This window comes from Ranitomeya imitator, chromosome 6 (assembly GCF_032444005.1).
Source record: "Ranitomeya imitator isolate aRanImi1 chromosome 6, aRanImi1.pri, whole genome shotgun sequence".
NCBI classification, from domain to species: Eukaryota; Metazoa; Chordata; class Amphibia; order Anura; family Dendrobatidae; genus Ranitomeya; species Ranitomeya imitator.
In genome coordinates this window covers 523,834,770-523,851,999 of record NC_091287.1, presented here as the reverse complement: position 1 = coordinate 523,851,999, position 17,230 = coordinate 523,834,770, and the positions used below count along the sequence as shown (strand labels likewise).

At 43.2% G+C, this 17,230-nt stretch overlaps 1 protein-coding gene across 1 annotated transcript; it reads left to right on the top strand.

Moving 5' to 3' along the window:
- The first annotated feature begins 3,734 nt into the window (after positions 1-3,734).
- CCN3 (cellular communication network factor 3) lies at positions 3,735-11,594 on the top strand. The gene is made up of 5 exons (XM_069731825.1): positions 3,735-3,888; positions 4,807-5,026; positions 5,124-5,375; positions 8,800-9,005; positions 9,854-11,594. The coding sequence occupies exons 1-5, from the start codon at positions 3,751-3,753 to the stop codon at positions 10,148-10,150; spliced, it is 1,113 nt and encodes a 370-aa protein (XP_069587926.1). The 5' UTR covers positions 3,735-3,750; the 3' UTR covers positions 10,151-11,594.
- Positions 11,595-17,230: the final 5,636 nt, after the last annotated feature.

Below are 17,230 nucleotides of genomic sequence, written 5' to 3'. Positions count from 1 at the left end.
ATACAGTTTTGCAGGATATAGGACAAATCACTATCTCCTATATGGTCAGCCTGTAGGTGATCTTTACAGGAGAGTCAAAATGGAAGCAATGGGGGCCGTCAGCAGCCCACCGACTGGCATTGCAAACCAGAGGTACCTTGTGATCACTCACCAGCAACCGCTCCATTTAAATACCAATATCAGAAAGTGACAGCAGCATCTAAATGGTTAACAGCAGCATCTAAATGGTTAACAGCAGCGTTCAGGGCTTAGCTCCAGGCTATTTGAGACATATGCCAGTTCCTAAGCCCCCATCAAACGCTCTGACACACACACTGATGAGTTTTAAGACTGGGATCTCAGGGGGTGGTGTGATAACACAAAAAAACAAATGAAATAACGAATATAAAAAAAAAACAGACGTCCGAATGAGGCCGTCGTAGCGATCAAAATGCCACTGTGTGACGGTACCCTTAGATCTGCCCTATCTCGATCTCTTCTGACCCCCGGTTTGCTCTACTTTTACTTATTGCTTCACCAATACAGAACCAAACCATGGGTGGAACTTATTTAGTCAAAATGTTCATGGATTTAGAACGCGTTGTTCCAAAAAGTAGTACACACAATGTGGCAAATTTATTGTGTTTTTACAGAAACTTTTTGTACCTTCGTCACAGTTTTTAGAAGTTTATGGAAATTGAGTATTTCTAAGACTTGTAACAAATGACAAATGTATTAATGATGGTGCAAAATGGAAGTGAAAGTGAAAAAAATGTGGAGTTTTATTCACCTATTTAGGTGCAAAGTTTCAGCTTCCCAACCAAAGCTTATATCATGTTTAAAGATAATCTGTCAGCAATTTTTTTCTAATATAACAGCAGTGGCATGTTGTAGGGACAAAGACCCTGATTCCAGTGATGTGTCTCTTACTAGTCTGTGTCTGTGTGTTTCATTAAAATCAGTTGTTTATCAGCACAAGATTATAACTACAGGACTAGGTGTCTCATGACTCCCAGTCCAGCCATACCCTGAACACTGATTGGTAGCTTTTCGTCAATATACAGTGTACACAGAAAACAGCCAATCAGTGGTGTGGGTGGGGTTATACACAGCTCTGCATTCAGAACGTTGCTAGATATGCAGCAGAAAAAAGTGTGATTCTATTACAAATGCTTCACTTAGTAAAAAGACACATCACTGGAATCAGGGTCTCTGTCCCTACATCATGCTGCTGTCATATTTCTTACCTGCTAACAGATTCCCTTTAGTAAAGGCTTCAGTTGGGAAGCTGAAACGTTGCACCTCGATGGGTGACTAAAACTCCATATTTTTCACTTGGAACCCTTGAGTTCTGGCTCCATTGTGTTTTGTTTTTTTTGTATATCCAAAGGATGTTCTTGCCTTTTGCCTTACGAAGTATGGATTTTACCACTTTCTGAAGACTGAACTACTAATTTTTACTGTTAATGATGGTCGATATTTATTTGATGCATAATGTGTGTGTGAAGTATGACAGCCATGGAGTTGCGTGAGGTCTCATGCAGAAGTCTGTAACATGCAGCCCGGCATTACACTTTCAACAATATCGGCATCCTGGATGGCCATACAGCTGAAAGCAATAAGGGAACGGGGAGCCCTCCTCCATCATTCTCCCTCTCCGACTTAGTGCCGACATCTCAGCGCAGCAGGGGTGGTGACATCACTACATCGCGCCCACTGTGCCAAGCAGTGCAGACCTTCAGAACACTCACTGCAGAGACCAGAGCAATGAGGGAGCAATGAATCAATTAGTACATTATGGGGGCCATTACACTACATGAAAGGCAATGTGGGGCCTATTAAACTATATGAAAGGCTATGTGGGGTCATCATAGTATTTGAAGGGCTTTGTGGGAGCCATTATACTATTTGGAGGTTTAGTGGAGGCCATTATACAGTGTAGAGGGTTATGTTGGGGCCATTATACAGTGTAGAGGGTTGTGTTGGGGCCATCATACTGTGTGGAGGTTTAGTGGGGCCATTATACTGTGTGGAGGTATAGTGGGGGCCATTATAGTGTGGAGGGTTGTGTTGGGGCCATCATACTGTGTGGATGGTTTTGTTTGGGCCATTTTACAGTGTAGTTGGTTGTGTTGGGGCCATCATACTGTGTGGAGGTTTAGTGTGGGTGATTATACAGTGTGGAGGGTTGTGTTGGGGCCATCATACTGTGTGGAGGTATAGTGGGGGCCATTATACAGTGTGGAGGGTTGTGTTGGCGCCATCATACTGTGTGGAGGCTTAGTGGGGCCATTATACAGTTTGGAGGGTTGTGTTTGGGCCATTATACAGTGTGGAGGTATAGTGGTGGCTATTATATAGTGTAGAGGGTTGTGTTGGGGCCATCATACTGTGTGGAGGCTTAGTGGGGCCATTATACAGTTTGGAGGGTTGTGTTTGGGCCATTATACAGTGTGGAGGTATAGTGGTGGCTATTATATAGTGTAGAGGGTTGTGTTGGGGCCATCATACTGTGTGGAGGTTTAGTGGGGGCCGTTATACAGTGTGGAGGGTTGTGTTGGGGCCATCATACTGTGTGGAGGGTTGTGCGGGGGCCATTTTACTGTGTGGAGGCTTAGTGGGGCAATTATACAGTGTGTAGGGTTGTGTTTGGGCCATTATACAGTGTAGAAGGTTGTGTTGGGGCCATCATACTGTGTGGAGGTTTATTGGGGGCAATTATACAGTGTAGAAGGTTGTGTTGGGGCCATCATACTGTGTGGAGGTTTAGTGGGGGCCATTATACAGTGTGGAGGGTTGTGTTGGGGCCATCATACTGTGTGGAGGGTTGTACGGGGGCCATTTTACTGTGTGGAGGCTTAGTGGGGCCATTATACAGTGTGGAGGGTTGTGTTGGGGCCATCATACAGTGTGGAGGGTTGTGCGGGGGCCATTTTACTGTGTGGAGGCTTAGTGGGGCCATTATACAGTGTGGAGGGTTGTGTTTGGGCCATTATACAGTGTAGAAGGTTGTGATGGGGCCATCATACTGTGTGGAGGTTTATTGGGGGCAATTATACAGTGTAGAGGGTTGTGTTGGGGCCATCATACTGTGTGTAGTTTTAGTGGGGGCCATTATACAGTGTAGGAAGGAAAATTACTTTGCAAGGGCTTCAAAGTTGTGAGATATGCTCTTCTGTGACCCCTTCATATATTATTTTTTTCAGGGGGGTGGGGGCAATGGGAACTTCTGCTATGGGGCCTCATGATTTCTATGTACGCCCCAGCCTATGTTATATAAAATGTCTAACGACTAAAACAGATGGGCCTAGGGACCAGATAGTTCTCTGTAACATCAGCAGTCCACGTTTCAATGTCCTTAAATGAGAACATTTCCCTGGACCTGAGGCTGAATGTCCTTCTGTAGTTGGGATTATATAATGTGAGTACAGTAGATTCCGCCCGCACGTCCCCAGACTGTACGAGACGTCTGGACATGTGGCTTTAGAAGGCATTCCTCATGTTCAGATGAGTAATCAGTTCCTCCGACACAAATCAGTTCCATGAGTTGGGATGGAAAACGCATTCCATCTCGCAAAAATTACGTGTTCCTTTCCTCGGGAAAAACTCTCACATTGCCATCTAGTGTCCATAACCAGGGATTCTTTTAGGGAAAGGTAAAGAAAGGAAAGTGTTTGTGTTTTTTTTAAATAATTTGTCATTTTCTTAGCTACTTCCCACTCCAAAAAGTACAACCAATAGGATAGCGGTGAGCGTAGCAGCGCCCTATAAATGGAGAGGGTGAAGGCGAATGAAAAGCACAGAATACTAATCCGTACAACTTGGAAGTCAGCAAAGATCTCCCGGGACGTGATGATGTGTGGACGGAGCCTGCTGCCTGCCCTGTGCACACTCTTCCTCATCCATACTGTAAGTCCCACTTGTCTCATGTGATTAGTGATATTCTCACGTCCATTCTAACGTCCATTCTCAGGTTTTCCAGTTTTATGTACATAGAGCAGAATTTTGCAACTTTTCTACAATAATTTGTGTTTAATTCATTTTTTTAAGAACTCTGAAAGAATGAAATAGATTTCTGAACGCTGAGTCTACGCGCCCACGATCAGGAATAATAGTGTTTTGGAAGCAGCGTATGTTCCAAAGCGCGGCGTTCTACATTACAAGCACAGTGGATGGGATTTATAGAAATCTCCCACCCACGGCGATTCTTTTTCCGAGCATGTACATTTCTGTAGCTGTCCGTATTTTCCCTAATAGACTGTCATTAGATAATTCCAGAACACGTGCGTTTTCTGTAGAATGCAAAAATATGCTGCGTCCAAAACGGTACGATTCCTGATCGTGGGCACGCACCCTCAAGGTGACGCCCAGCGGCTACATCATTTGGCTTCGAAATCTTGTGGCCTCTTGACATCACAGCAGGCGAAGACTTGGCTGCATGATATGACACTTACTTTCATATTGCTGTTTCTTGTTACAAAGCCTAATAATTGGGATGAATATGCAAATGACACTCTAATCAAACTCTTATCAGAGTTTGATCTATGTGTGATCTGAATCTCTCAGATGAAGAAAACATTTCTCCATCTTCCCCATTCTTTGAGGCCGCAGACTGCACTCAGATGCCATCCGAGTGCAGTCCGATGTTTCGCACGCACTCATTGAAAAATGGACAAGTGGGCGGTCCTGCACTGGAGATCTGAAAATGCTTGAAAACGACTCTACTGTTATTGTCCGGTAGCTGGTGAACTTTTTCTGTACATATATGTGAGGATGTAAGGGTTAACCATTACCGGTACATATCATTTCTCTATGTTCATCCTCCAGGCGATCTCTCAGAAATGTCCAGCACAGTGTGGACCTTGTCCGGAGGAACCGCCAACCTGTGCCCCCCACGTGCCCGTCGTGTTAGATGGCTGTGCCTGCTGCCCAGTGTGTGCCAGGCAGCAGGGGGAGGTCTGCTCCGAGGTGCTGCCATGTCAGGAGGAGCTGGGCTTATACTGTGACTTCAGTGCAGAGCTGAGAAGTGACGTGGGCACATGCGCGGGTAAGTGGGCGACTAAGGCTGGCAGCATAGACATGCACCATAGCTTACATCTCCACCTTAACATTGTTTTTCCTTTTTCTTATTTTTTTTATCTTAGAGCTGGAAGGAGGTAAATGTATGTTTAATGGCGCCATATACAGCCACGGTGAAAGCTTCCAGCCCAGCTGTAAATACCACTGCTCCTGTCAGGACGGACAGATCGGATGCGTCCCAAGATGTAACCTGGACCTGCAGCTGCCCGGACCTGACTGCCCCTTCCCAAGAAAAGTCTCCATCCCCGGGGAATGCTGCGAGAAGTGGGTGTGCGACGCAAAAGAACAAGTGCCATTCGGAGGCTTCGCTATGGCTGGTGAGAAAGCACCTCAATGAGCTTAAAAAATAAATAAATCGGGGTGGACCAAGTATCCAGGAATATTTCCCCATGGATGATCTACAGACGATCCATCCAAACTCCTCCTAACACTGATGTTAATTCATAGATAGTAATTCTACAGGGAAAATTAATGAGCGCAGCTCTGAAGTATAATACAGTCTGTAACTGAGGATTAGTGCATGATGGAGTAATGTATGTACACAGTGACTGCACCAGCAGAATAGTGAGTGCAGCTCTGGAGTATAATACAGGATGTAACTCAGGATCAGTAATGTAATGTATGTACACAGTGACTGCACCAGCAGAATAGTGAGTGCAGCTCTGGAGTATAATGCAGGATGTAACTCAGGATCAGTAATGTAATGTATGTACACAGTGACTGCACCAGCAGAATAGTGAGTGCAGCTCTGGGGTATAATACAGGATGTAACTCAGGATCAGTAATGTAATGTATGTACACAGTGACTGCACCAGCAGAATAGTGAGTGCAGCTCTGGGGTATAATACAGGATGTAACTCAGGATCAGTAATGTAATGTATGTACACAGTGACTGCACCAGCAGAATAGTGAGTGCAGCTCTGGGGTATAATACAGGATGTAACTCAGGATCAGTAATGTAATGTATGTACACAGTGACTGCACCAGCAGAATAGTGAGTGCAGCTCTGGGGGTATAATACAGGATGTAACTCAGGATCAGTAATGTAATGTATGCACACAGTGACTGCACCAGCAGAATAGTGAGTGCAGCTCTCGAGTATAATACAGGATGTAACTCAGGATCAGTAATGTAATGTGTGTACACAGTGACTGCACCAGCAGAATAGTGAGTGCAGCTCTGGAGTATAATACAGGATGTAACTCAGGATCAGTAATGTAATGTACGTACACAGTGACTGCACCAGCAGAATAGTGAGTGCAGCTCTGGGGTATAATACAGGATGTAACTCAGGATCAGTAATGTAATGTACGTACACAGTGACTGCACCAGCAGAATAGTGAGTGCAGCTCTGGGGAATAATACAGGATGTAACTCAGGATCAGTAATGTAATGTATGTACACAGTGACTGCACCAGCAGAACAGTGAGTGCAGCTCTGGGGTATAATACAGGAAGTAACTCAGGATCAGTAATGTAATGTATGTACACAGTGACTGCACCAGCAGAATAGTGAGTGCAGCTCTGGGGGTATAATACAGGATGTAACTCAGGATCAGTAATGTAATGTATGCACACAGTGACTGCACCAGCAGAATAGTGAGTGCAGCTCTGGAGTATAATACAGGATGTAACTCAGGATCAGTAATGTAATGTATGTACACAGTGACTGCACCAGCAGAATAGTGAGTGCAGCTCTGGGGTATAATACAGGGTGTAACTCAGGATCAGTAATGTAATGTATGTACACAGTGACTGCACCAGCAGAATAGTGAGTGCAGCTCTGGGGTGTAATACAGGATGTAACTCAGGATCAGTAATGTAATGTATGTACACAGTGACTGCACCAGCAGAATAGTGAGTGCAGCTCTGGAGTATAATACAGGGTGTAACTCAGGATCAGTAATGTAATATACAGTGGGGCAAAAAAGTATTTAGTCAGTCAGCAATAGTGCAAGTTCCACCACTTAAAAAGATGAGAGGCGTCTGTAATTTACATCATAGGTAGACCTCAACTATGGGAGACAAACTGAGAAAAAAAAATCCAGAAAATCACATTGTCTGTTTTTTTAACATTTTATTTGCATATTATGGTGGAAAATAAGTATTTGGTCAGAAACAAAATTTCATCTCAATACTTTGTAATATATCCTTTGTTGGCAATGACAGAGGTCAAATGTTTTCTGTAAGTCTTCACAAGGTTGCCACACACTGTTGTTGGTATGTTGGCCCATTCCTCCATGCAGATCTCCTCTAGAGCAGTGATGTTTTTGGCTTTTCGCTTGGCAACGCGGATTTTCAACTCCCTCCAAAGGTTTTCTATAGGGTTGAGATCTGGAGACTGGCTAGGCCACTCCAGGACCTTGAAATGCTTCTTACGAAGCCACTCCTTCATTGCCCTGGTGGTGTGCTTTGGATCATTGTCATGTTGAAAGACCCAGCCACGTTTCATCTTCAATGCCCTTGCTGATGGAAGGAGGTTTGCACTCAAAATCTCACGATACATGGCCCCATTCATTCTTTCATGTACCCGGATCAGTCATCCTGGCCCCTTTGCAGAGAAACAGCCCCAAAGCATAATGTTTCCACCACCATGCTTTACAGTAGGTATGGTGTTTGATGGATGCAACTCAGTATTCTTTTTCCTCCAAACATGACAAGTTGTGTTTCTACCAAACAGTTCCAGTTTGGTTTCATCAGACCAAAGGACATTGTCCCAAATCTCCTCTGGATCATCCAAATGCTCTCTAGCAAACTTCAGACGGGCCCAGACATGGACTGGCTTAAGCAGTGGGACACGTCTAGCACTGCAGGATCTGAGTCCATGGTGGCATAGTGTGTTACTTATGGTAGGCCTTGTTACATTGGTCCCAGCTCTCTGCAGTTCATTCACTAGGTCCCCCCGCGTGGTTCTGGGATTTTTGCTCACCGTTCTTGTGATCATTCTGACCCCACGGGGTGGGATTTTGCGTGGAGACCCAGATCGAGGGAGATTATCAGTGGTCTTGTATGTCTTCCATTTTCTAATTATTGCTCCCACTGTTGATTTCTTCACTCCAAGCTGGTTGGCTATTGCAGATTCAGTCTTCCCAGCCTGGTGCAGGGCTACAATTTTGTTTCTGGTGTCCTTTGACAGCTCTTTGGTCTTCACCATAGTGGAGTTTGGAGTCAGACTGTTTGAGGGTGTGCACAGGTGTCTTTTTATACTGATAACAAGTTTAAACAGGTGCCATTACTACAGGTAATGAGTGGAGGAAAGAGGAGACTCTTAAAGAAGAAGTTACAGGTCTGTGAGAGCCAGAAATCTTGATTGTTTGTTTCTGACCAAATACTTATTTTCCACCATAATATGCAAAAAAAAAGATAAAAAAACAGACAATGTGATTTTCTGGATTTTTTTTTCTCAGTTTGTCTCCCATAGTTGAGGTCTACCTATGATGTAAATTACAGACGCCTCTCATCTTTTTAAGTGGTGGAACTTGCACTATTGCTGACTGACTAAATACTTTTTTGCCCCACTGTATGTACACAGTGACTGCACCAGCAGAATAGTGAGTGCAGCTCTGGGGTATAATACAGGATGTAACTCAGGATCAGTAATGTAATATATGTACACAGTGACTGCACCAGCAGAATAGTGAGTGCAGCTCTGGAGTATAATACATGATGTAACTTAGGATCAGTGCAGGATAATAAGTAATCAGCACAGGATACTAATTATACTTTTTTTCTATTTCTGCAGCCTACAGACCCGAGGCCACGTTTGGAGTAGATATGGGTACCAATTGTATCGAGCAGACGACAGAGTGGAGCGCTTGCTCTAAGACATGCGGCATGGGCCACTCCTACAGGGTGACGAATCGTAATCGACGCTGTGAAATGCAGAAACAGATCCGCCTGTGCATGGTGCGACCTTGTGATGAAGAGACGGAGGGGCTCATAGAAAAGGTATGGATGCCTTTACTCGCCCTGACATGGAGATGGGTGAGGATCGGAGTTGACTTCATCACACGAGAGAGCAATTTTAGGTCATACCTGATGCTTTGTTGCAATGTCAGATACATAGTATTCACAGAAGGCCGGCTCCTGTAATCAGCAGCTTACAGTCTATCGGAGGGCAATGATGGGGTTTTTTGAAGGCTCCATCATTTTGTTTCTCCAAAGCTCCATCTTTACACAGGATATATATTTTTTCATTTTGTTCTAACCGCCGTCGTCTCGATCTTGAGCCCTAGTTATTTGATGGTAAAAAGATCGATCTTCTGCATCCTAGATAGGTCATCCAGGGTCTTCTCCGCCGTTATCTGGATGGTATCAAGCCATCGGGTTGCTGGTCTTCCTCTTAGTCTTGTTCCTTCCATTCTTCCCACCATGATGTCCTTCTCCGGCGATGGTCATCTTCACATGATGTGTCCAATGCAGGAAAGTCATAGCTTGGTGATCCTTATACAGGATATATATAAGGGTGATAAATGTCAGATTGCTGGAGGCCAAACTTCTGGGACTCCTACCTATCAAGAGAACCCTTCATGGTGGGAGCCGTGAGGTCGCGCATGTACCCTGCTATCCATTTTTGTAAGGGCGATGATACAGCCGAGTATCAAAGTACATCGAGGAGTGTAAAGGAACCGGGGGACGAGGAACCACCGATCAAGTGGTCAGTGGGAGTGCAATCACTAAGCCCGTGGATAAGGGATTTGTTCTTTGGTGGGGGAGGGGTAACTCTGTTAATATGGTGGTGGTCTACTTTATACGGTTGGCATAACTAAAGTTCTTATTCTTTCGTTCTCTTCCAGAAAGGGAAAAAATGCACGCGAGTGAGGAAATCCGAGAAAGCCGTCCATTTTGAATACAATAAATGTGTCAGCGTGCACAGCTATAAGCCCAAGTTCTGTGGTAAATGCACCGATGGGCGATGCTGTACCCCCCATAGCACCAGGACCGCCCAAGTGGAGTTTCTCTGTCCTAATGATAGAGTAATGAAGAAGCAAGTGATGCTCATCAACACATGTGTCTGCCATAATAACTGCCCCCGGGACACCAGCCTCCTCCAGACGGACAACGCCAAGTTCCCCAACCTGAGAATATACTAGCGTGTGTGTAAGGAGACCTAAAGGCCATACTGCACCACCCATAATTCATTTAGTATTACAGACTTCTGCAGAATCACTTCCACTGTCAACAAGGTACTTCAGTTTACCTATGAACTATGTGACTTTACCTGGTGGTCACGGGAAGTTTCATCACCTGTACAGCACACTGCCTCTCTCTGCTGCACAGACTTGTTTTAAATCCCTTGCTCATAGGCAGCAGGAAGCATAAGAAAATAGGATAAGACATAATGAAAAACATCAAAGACAAGAGGTAAAGGAGGCAAAAACAAGACATAATTCTGTCCCAAGTGTGTCGTGAGAAGTAGAAATGTCAGCTTTCTGATCGCAAGGAGACAAATGAACTTCTAATTGTGTTTCTTGCACATTTGTACAATATTTTATAAGATCGATGATTCGTGGACTTTTTTTTACCTGTAAATATTGTAAATTATTATATATTGCCAAATATCTCTGGATAGTTACAACATGAAATATTATTATCCGTGAATTGTACAGTATATCCTCTACTCTATGGATTATACTGAATTTCCTTCTAAGATCAAAGCAGTCACCTGTATATATTAGATCCTAAGATGTCCTGTTCAGCTGGATGACAACCAATATCACTTTCCTGTCCAGCTGGATGACAACCTATATCACTTTCCTGCCCAGCTGGATGACAACCTATATCACTTTCCTGCCCAACTGGATGACAACCAATATCACTTTCCTGCCCAACTGGATGACAACCTATATCACTTTCCTGTCCAGCTGGATGACAACCAATATCACTTTCCTGTCCAGCTGGATGACAATCAATATGGCTGTTTTTACAGCTCATATTGGGGATGTTATTCTCTGGGTATGTTCACATTTAACGATGTTTTTAGCACAGTTTTTTTTAATCCATGTTAAATTCTACATACCAATTTTTCGGAAACGGTGTTTTGTGCAACCCTGTTCACATGCTTTAATGTATTACTATGCAGATTTCCAGCTGCAGAGACAAAAAAAAATTACCCAATGAAAATAAGTGACATAAATCCAAGGATGATCGCTGATTTTTGCTCCGACGTGTGAACATGACCTTATATGAGAGAATCCTATAGCCATATAACAATACATTTATGCTGTCGTATCAGACCTAGGAATACCTAATCAGATTTACCAAGATGCTGGGAAATACGGCTCTACAATTTGGGGATATAACCAAATACACCAGGGAACTATTAAATAATATATTATTAGATTTACAAGTGGGGTGGTCACTGTGGGTGCAGATATTCGTCAATGCTGATTTTTCTAGTTTATATCTTCATCTGTCCCTTGTGTATAGTTTTGTATATTGAACGGCGTCTTGTTGGGGAAATAATTTGTTTTTATATTTCTAAATATTATGTAAAACAAATTTTTATTTTTCTAATAAATCAGACATTATATGTGTTACTGTTGTTTGATTGTATTTCATTTTATAGTCCCTTATATCATGTGTGTGATGTGAACCAAAACAAATCAATTAGAACATGGGTGGGCAATTCATTTTCCCAAGGTGCCATATGGGATACCGTGACTGCTGTGCAGGGCTGAACAAATTGGTCGAAAATAATTCTGTTCAATATTAATATTCTAATTACCTTTTTATGTTCATATTAATTGTATCAATTAATATTGAGCAGAATTAAGTATGTTGACACCCCACTATATACTGTATGAGCCCGCACACAGCCTCCTTGTATACAGTATAAGCCCCACACAGTCTCCCTATATACAGTATGAGCCCACACACAGCCCCCATATACAGCATGAGCCCACACAGGGCCCCCTTACATACAGTATGAGCCCACACACAACCCCTATATACAGTATGAGCCCCCACACTACCTCCTTATATGCAGTAAGAGCCCCCACACAGTCCCTACATACAGTATGAGCCCACACATAGCTCCCTATATAAAGTATGAGCCCCATTAAATACAGTATGATCCCCCACACTGTTCCCTATATACAGTATGAGCCCACACACAGCCCCCATATACAGCATGAGCACACACAGAGCCCCTTACATACAGTATGAACCCACACACAACCCCTATATACAGTATGAGCCCCCACACTACCTCCTTATATGCAGTAAGTGCCCCCACACAGTCCCTACATACAGTATGAGCCCACACATAGCTCCCTATATAAAGTATGAGCCACCACACAGCCCCATTAAATACAGTATGATCCCCCACACAGTTCCCTATATACAGTATGAGCCCACATAGCTCCCTATATGAAGTATGAGCCACCACACAGCCCCATTAAATACAGTATGATCCCCCACACAGTTCCCTATATACAGTATGAGCCCACACACAGTCCCCCTATATATAGCATAAACCCACACAAAGCCCACCATTTATAGCAAAAGCCCACCATATACAGTATGATCCCACACACAGTCCCCTTATATATAGTATGAGCCCACATAGAGTTCCCCATATATAGCATGAGCACACACAGTCCCCCTATATATAGTATGAGCCCACATACAGTTCCCCTATACACAGTGGTAGATCGGCTCACTTGGTTGCTCATAGAGGTAGACACAGAAATGTTGTCTTTTTAAATTTTCCACTGGTTTATTGAGGTACAGCATAAACCAGGGCAGGGTTAGCAACATAAACATGGCCTTTCTGGCCTAACAGGAGAGCAAAACAAAAACAAATGGCACAGTCCACATTGCTGCCAGGATCCGCCCACTGAGTAAGAAAACATAAAAAAGGATCAATTTCCTTATCCTCAAAAACAGCTTTGGAGCTCTCATCCCCAGGCACACCCAACACTGAGTGAGCCAGAAGGCTGTGTAGTTATGGTCTGGACTCCACCCTGGGGTGGAGACATGGTGAGCAGCCTCCCATCCACGCTTCAGCTGCTCACTAAATCTAGATCTAGCACTTAACATAGCTGATTACCCCTCTCAGCACTTAGTGGGCTGGAGCATTTTCCTAGGTTCATATAGCTGAAGTTACTAACCTCAGTGATACATATCTCCCCTCCAGTACTTTGCCAGTGATTTTGTCACAACAGTATGAGCTCACACACTACCCCTGTATATACAGGGCCCCGACATAGTCCCCTATATATTGTATGAATCCCCACATAGCCCTCCTATATACTGTATGAATCCCCACATAGTCTCCTATATACAGTATGAATTCCCACATAGCCCTCCTATATACAGTATGAGCCCCTACATAGCCTCCTATATACAGTATGAATTCCCACATACCCCTCATATATACAGTATAAGCCCCCACATATACAGTATGAGCCCCCACATAGCCCTCCTATATACAGTATAAGCCCCCACATAGCCTTCCTATATACAGTATGGGCCTCCAATGCCTCCTATATACTTTATGAGACCTACATAGCCCCCTATATATAGTATGAGCCCCCACATACAGTGGGGAAAAGGGTATTTAGTCAGCCACAAATTGTGCAAGTTCTCCCACTTAAAAAGATGAGAGAGGCCTGTAATTGACATCATAGGTAGACCACAACTATGAGAGTCACAATGAGAAAACTAATCCAGAAAATCACCTTGTCTGATTTCGCAAGATTTATTTTGCAAATTATGAGGGAAAATAAGTATTTAGTCACCAAAAAACATGAAGATTTCTGGCTCTCACAGACCTGTAACTTCTTCTTTAAGAGGCTCCTCTGTCCTCCACTCATTACCTGTAGTAATGGCACCTGTTTGACCTTGTTATCAGTATAAAAGACACCTGTCCACACCCTCAAACAGTCACACTCCAAACTCCACTATGGTGAAGACTAAAGAGCTGTCAAAGGACACCAGAAACAAAATTGTAGCCCTGCTCCAGGCTGGGAAGACTGAGTCTGCAATAGGCAAGCAGATTGGTGTGATGAAATCAACTGTGGGAGCAATAGTAAGAAAATGGAAAAAAATATCAAGCAGCAAATAGATAATAAAATGCCTTTATTAGGTAGAAATGGCAAGATAATAAAATTAATAATAAAAATTGTGCGTGTATCAGGACAAGAATCACATATTAAGATTACATATATACCGTATACACTAGAGTATAAGCCGAGATTTTCAGCCCATTTTTTAGGCTGAAAGTGCCCCTCTCGGCTTATACTTGAGAATTCTTAGGCCACGTTCACATGATCAGCATTTTACATCAGTATTTGTGAGATAAAATCATGAATGGGTGAAAAATATAGAAGTTGTGATGTGTTTCTGTTAAACTTTTCTTCTGATTGTTCCACTCCTGATTTTGGCTTACAAATACTGATGTAAAATACTGACCAAATGTGAACTTGACCTTCGAATCATAAACTCCAGTTAATTAAATTTACGTTCATTATCCTCACACCTGCACTTCTATTAGACTTAGCACTAGAGGGCACTGTTGCTTCGTATGTGGTTTATATGAGCGTGGGCGCACAATGGATCTATGGTAGATAATATTTTTTTGTAGAACATGCAGGAAGAAGAGATCCAGCTTCAAATACAGACACATAAAAGTTAAGTCTCTTCTTCCTTTATTTGATCTTTAAAAATATGTGTATACAGTGCGGAAAAAAAGTATTTAGTCAGCCACCAATTGTGCAATTTCTCCCACGTAAAAAGATGAGAGAGGCCTGTAATTGACATCGTAGGTAGACCACAACTATGAGAGTCAAAATCAGAAAACAAATCTAGAAAATCACCTTGTCTGATTTGGCAACATTTATTTTGCAAATTCTGGTGGAAAATAAGTATTTGGTCATTTTTTTTGAGAAAATAAATTAACTTTTAGTAATATATTTTCACTGGAAATGGATGCATTCAAGAAAAGGTGATTAGCGTCACATTCAGTTGGAGTTTCTTTTCTCTCAGAACTGTGTGTGTGTGTGTGGGAGGGCTGCACTATACTGTGTGTGTGTGGGAGGGCTGCACTATACTGTGTGTGTGTGTGTGTGGGAGGGCTGCACTATACTGTGTGTGTGTGGGAGGGCTGCACTATACTGTGTGTGTGTGTGGGAGGGCTGCACTATACTGTGTGTGTGGGAGGGCTGCACTATACTGTGTGTGTGTGGGAGGGCTGCACTATACTGTGTGTGTGTGTTGGAGGGCTGCACTATACTGTGTGTGTGTTTGTGAGGGGGGCTGCATTATACTTGGGGGGCCGCATTATACTGTATCAAGGACCATGGAGAGTGCATTCTACTATAAGTACTATATGGGACCTGCATTATACTGTATCAAGGACTATCTGTCCCCATCATTCTCACTTAACCCCTTCATGACCTTGGGATTTTCCGATTTTCCGTGTTCGTTTTTCGCTCCCCTCCTTCCCAGAGCCATAACTTTTTTTATTTTTTCGTCAATATGGCCATGTGAGGGCTTAATTTTTTGCGGGACGAGTTGTACTTTTGAATGACATATTTGGTTTTACCATGTCGTGTACTAGAAAATGGGAAAAAAATTCCAAGTGCGGTGAAATTGCAAAAAAAGTGCAATCCCATGAATGTTTTTTGTTTGGCTTTTTTGCTAGCTTCACTAAATGCTAAAACTGACCTGCCAATATGATTCTCCAGGTCATTACGAGTTCATAGACACCAAACATGTCTAGGTTATTTTTTTTATCTAAGTGGTGGAAAAAAATTCCAAACTTTGCTAAAAAAAAAAAATTGCGCCATTTTCCGATACCCATAGCATCTCCATTTTTCGTGATCTGGGGTCGGGTGAGGACATATTTTTTGCGTGCCGAGCTGACGTGTTTAATGATACCATTTTGGTGCAAATACCATTTTAGTTCTTTTGATCGCATATTATTGCATTTTAATGCAATGTTGAGGCGACCAAAAAAACGTAATTTTTGGCTTTTCAAATTTTTTTCTCGCTACGCCGGTTAGCGATCAGGTTAATCCTTTTTTTTATTGATAGATCGGGCGATTCTGAACGCGGAGATACCAAATATGTGTATATTTGATTTTATTTTTATTGTTTTATTTTGAATGGGGCAAAAGGGGGGTGATTTAAACTTTTATATTTTTTTGATTTATTTCATATTTTTTTAAACTTTTTTTTCTTTACTTTTGCCATGCCTCGAGGCTAGAAGCTGGCATAGCCTGATCGGCTCTGCTAATTACAGGCTTGCTATGAGCGCCGACCACAGGGTGGCGCTCACAGCAGGCCGGCATCAGTAACCATAGAGGTCTCAAGGATCTCTATGGTTACTATCCTGACGCATCGCTGACCCCCGATCATGTGATGGGGGTCGGTGATGAGCGCATTTCCAGCCGCACGACCGGAAGCGCCGGTTAAATTCCGCTGTCAGCGTTTGACAGCGGCATTTAACTAGTTAATAGCAGCGGGTGGATCGCGATTCCACTCGCCGCTATTGCGCGCACATGTCAGTTGTACAAAACAGCTGACATGTCGCGGCTTTGATGTGGGCTCACCGCCGGAGCCCGCATCTAAGCAGGGGATCTGACCTCTGACGTACTATCCCATCTGAGGTCAGAAAGTGGTTAACCAGAGTAAAGAGGCCAGGAAGCAAGCGTCAAACTGCTTCAATATTGTCGATCACGCTCGTTTAGCCGCCTGAACACAGCGCATGCAAATACAACAGAAATGCTTCTATGTGATGTGCAATATGTCCGCTTTTGGGGCCCCACTTTAAACTTTTCCCCAGGGCCCCACTTTGCCTAAAACCGGCCCTGACTGTTGAAAGTTATTGCAGGTGACCTAAGAGAATGCAAAAGTGGTGTAAAGCTGTCATCAGAGTAAAAGGGGGCCTGTGAGGAATGAATCACACATCTTTTTCACTCCTTGTTTCCTTATGTTCCCCTTCATAATTTTTTAAGTCTGAATCTACAATATGCACTTTCCAATAAGAACAAGGAAAACCAGAGCATGAATCGGTGTGTCCAAACTATTGATCGGGACGGGACTGTATGTTGTTCTCTGATACTAAGTTTGTCAAAGTGAAGTCCAGAGAACCACTGGGTTCAATCAGGGGTCTAAGGCCTATGCTTACACTTTGCGTTTTTTGCTGCATTTTTTTCTGCTGGCAA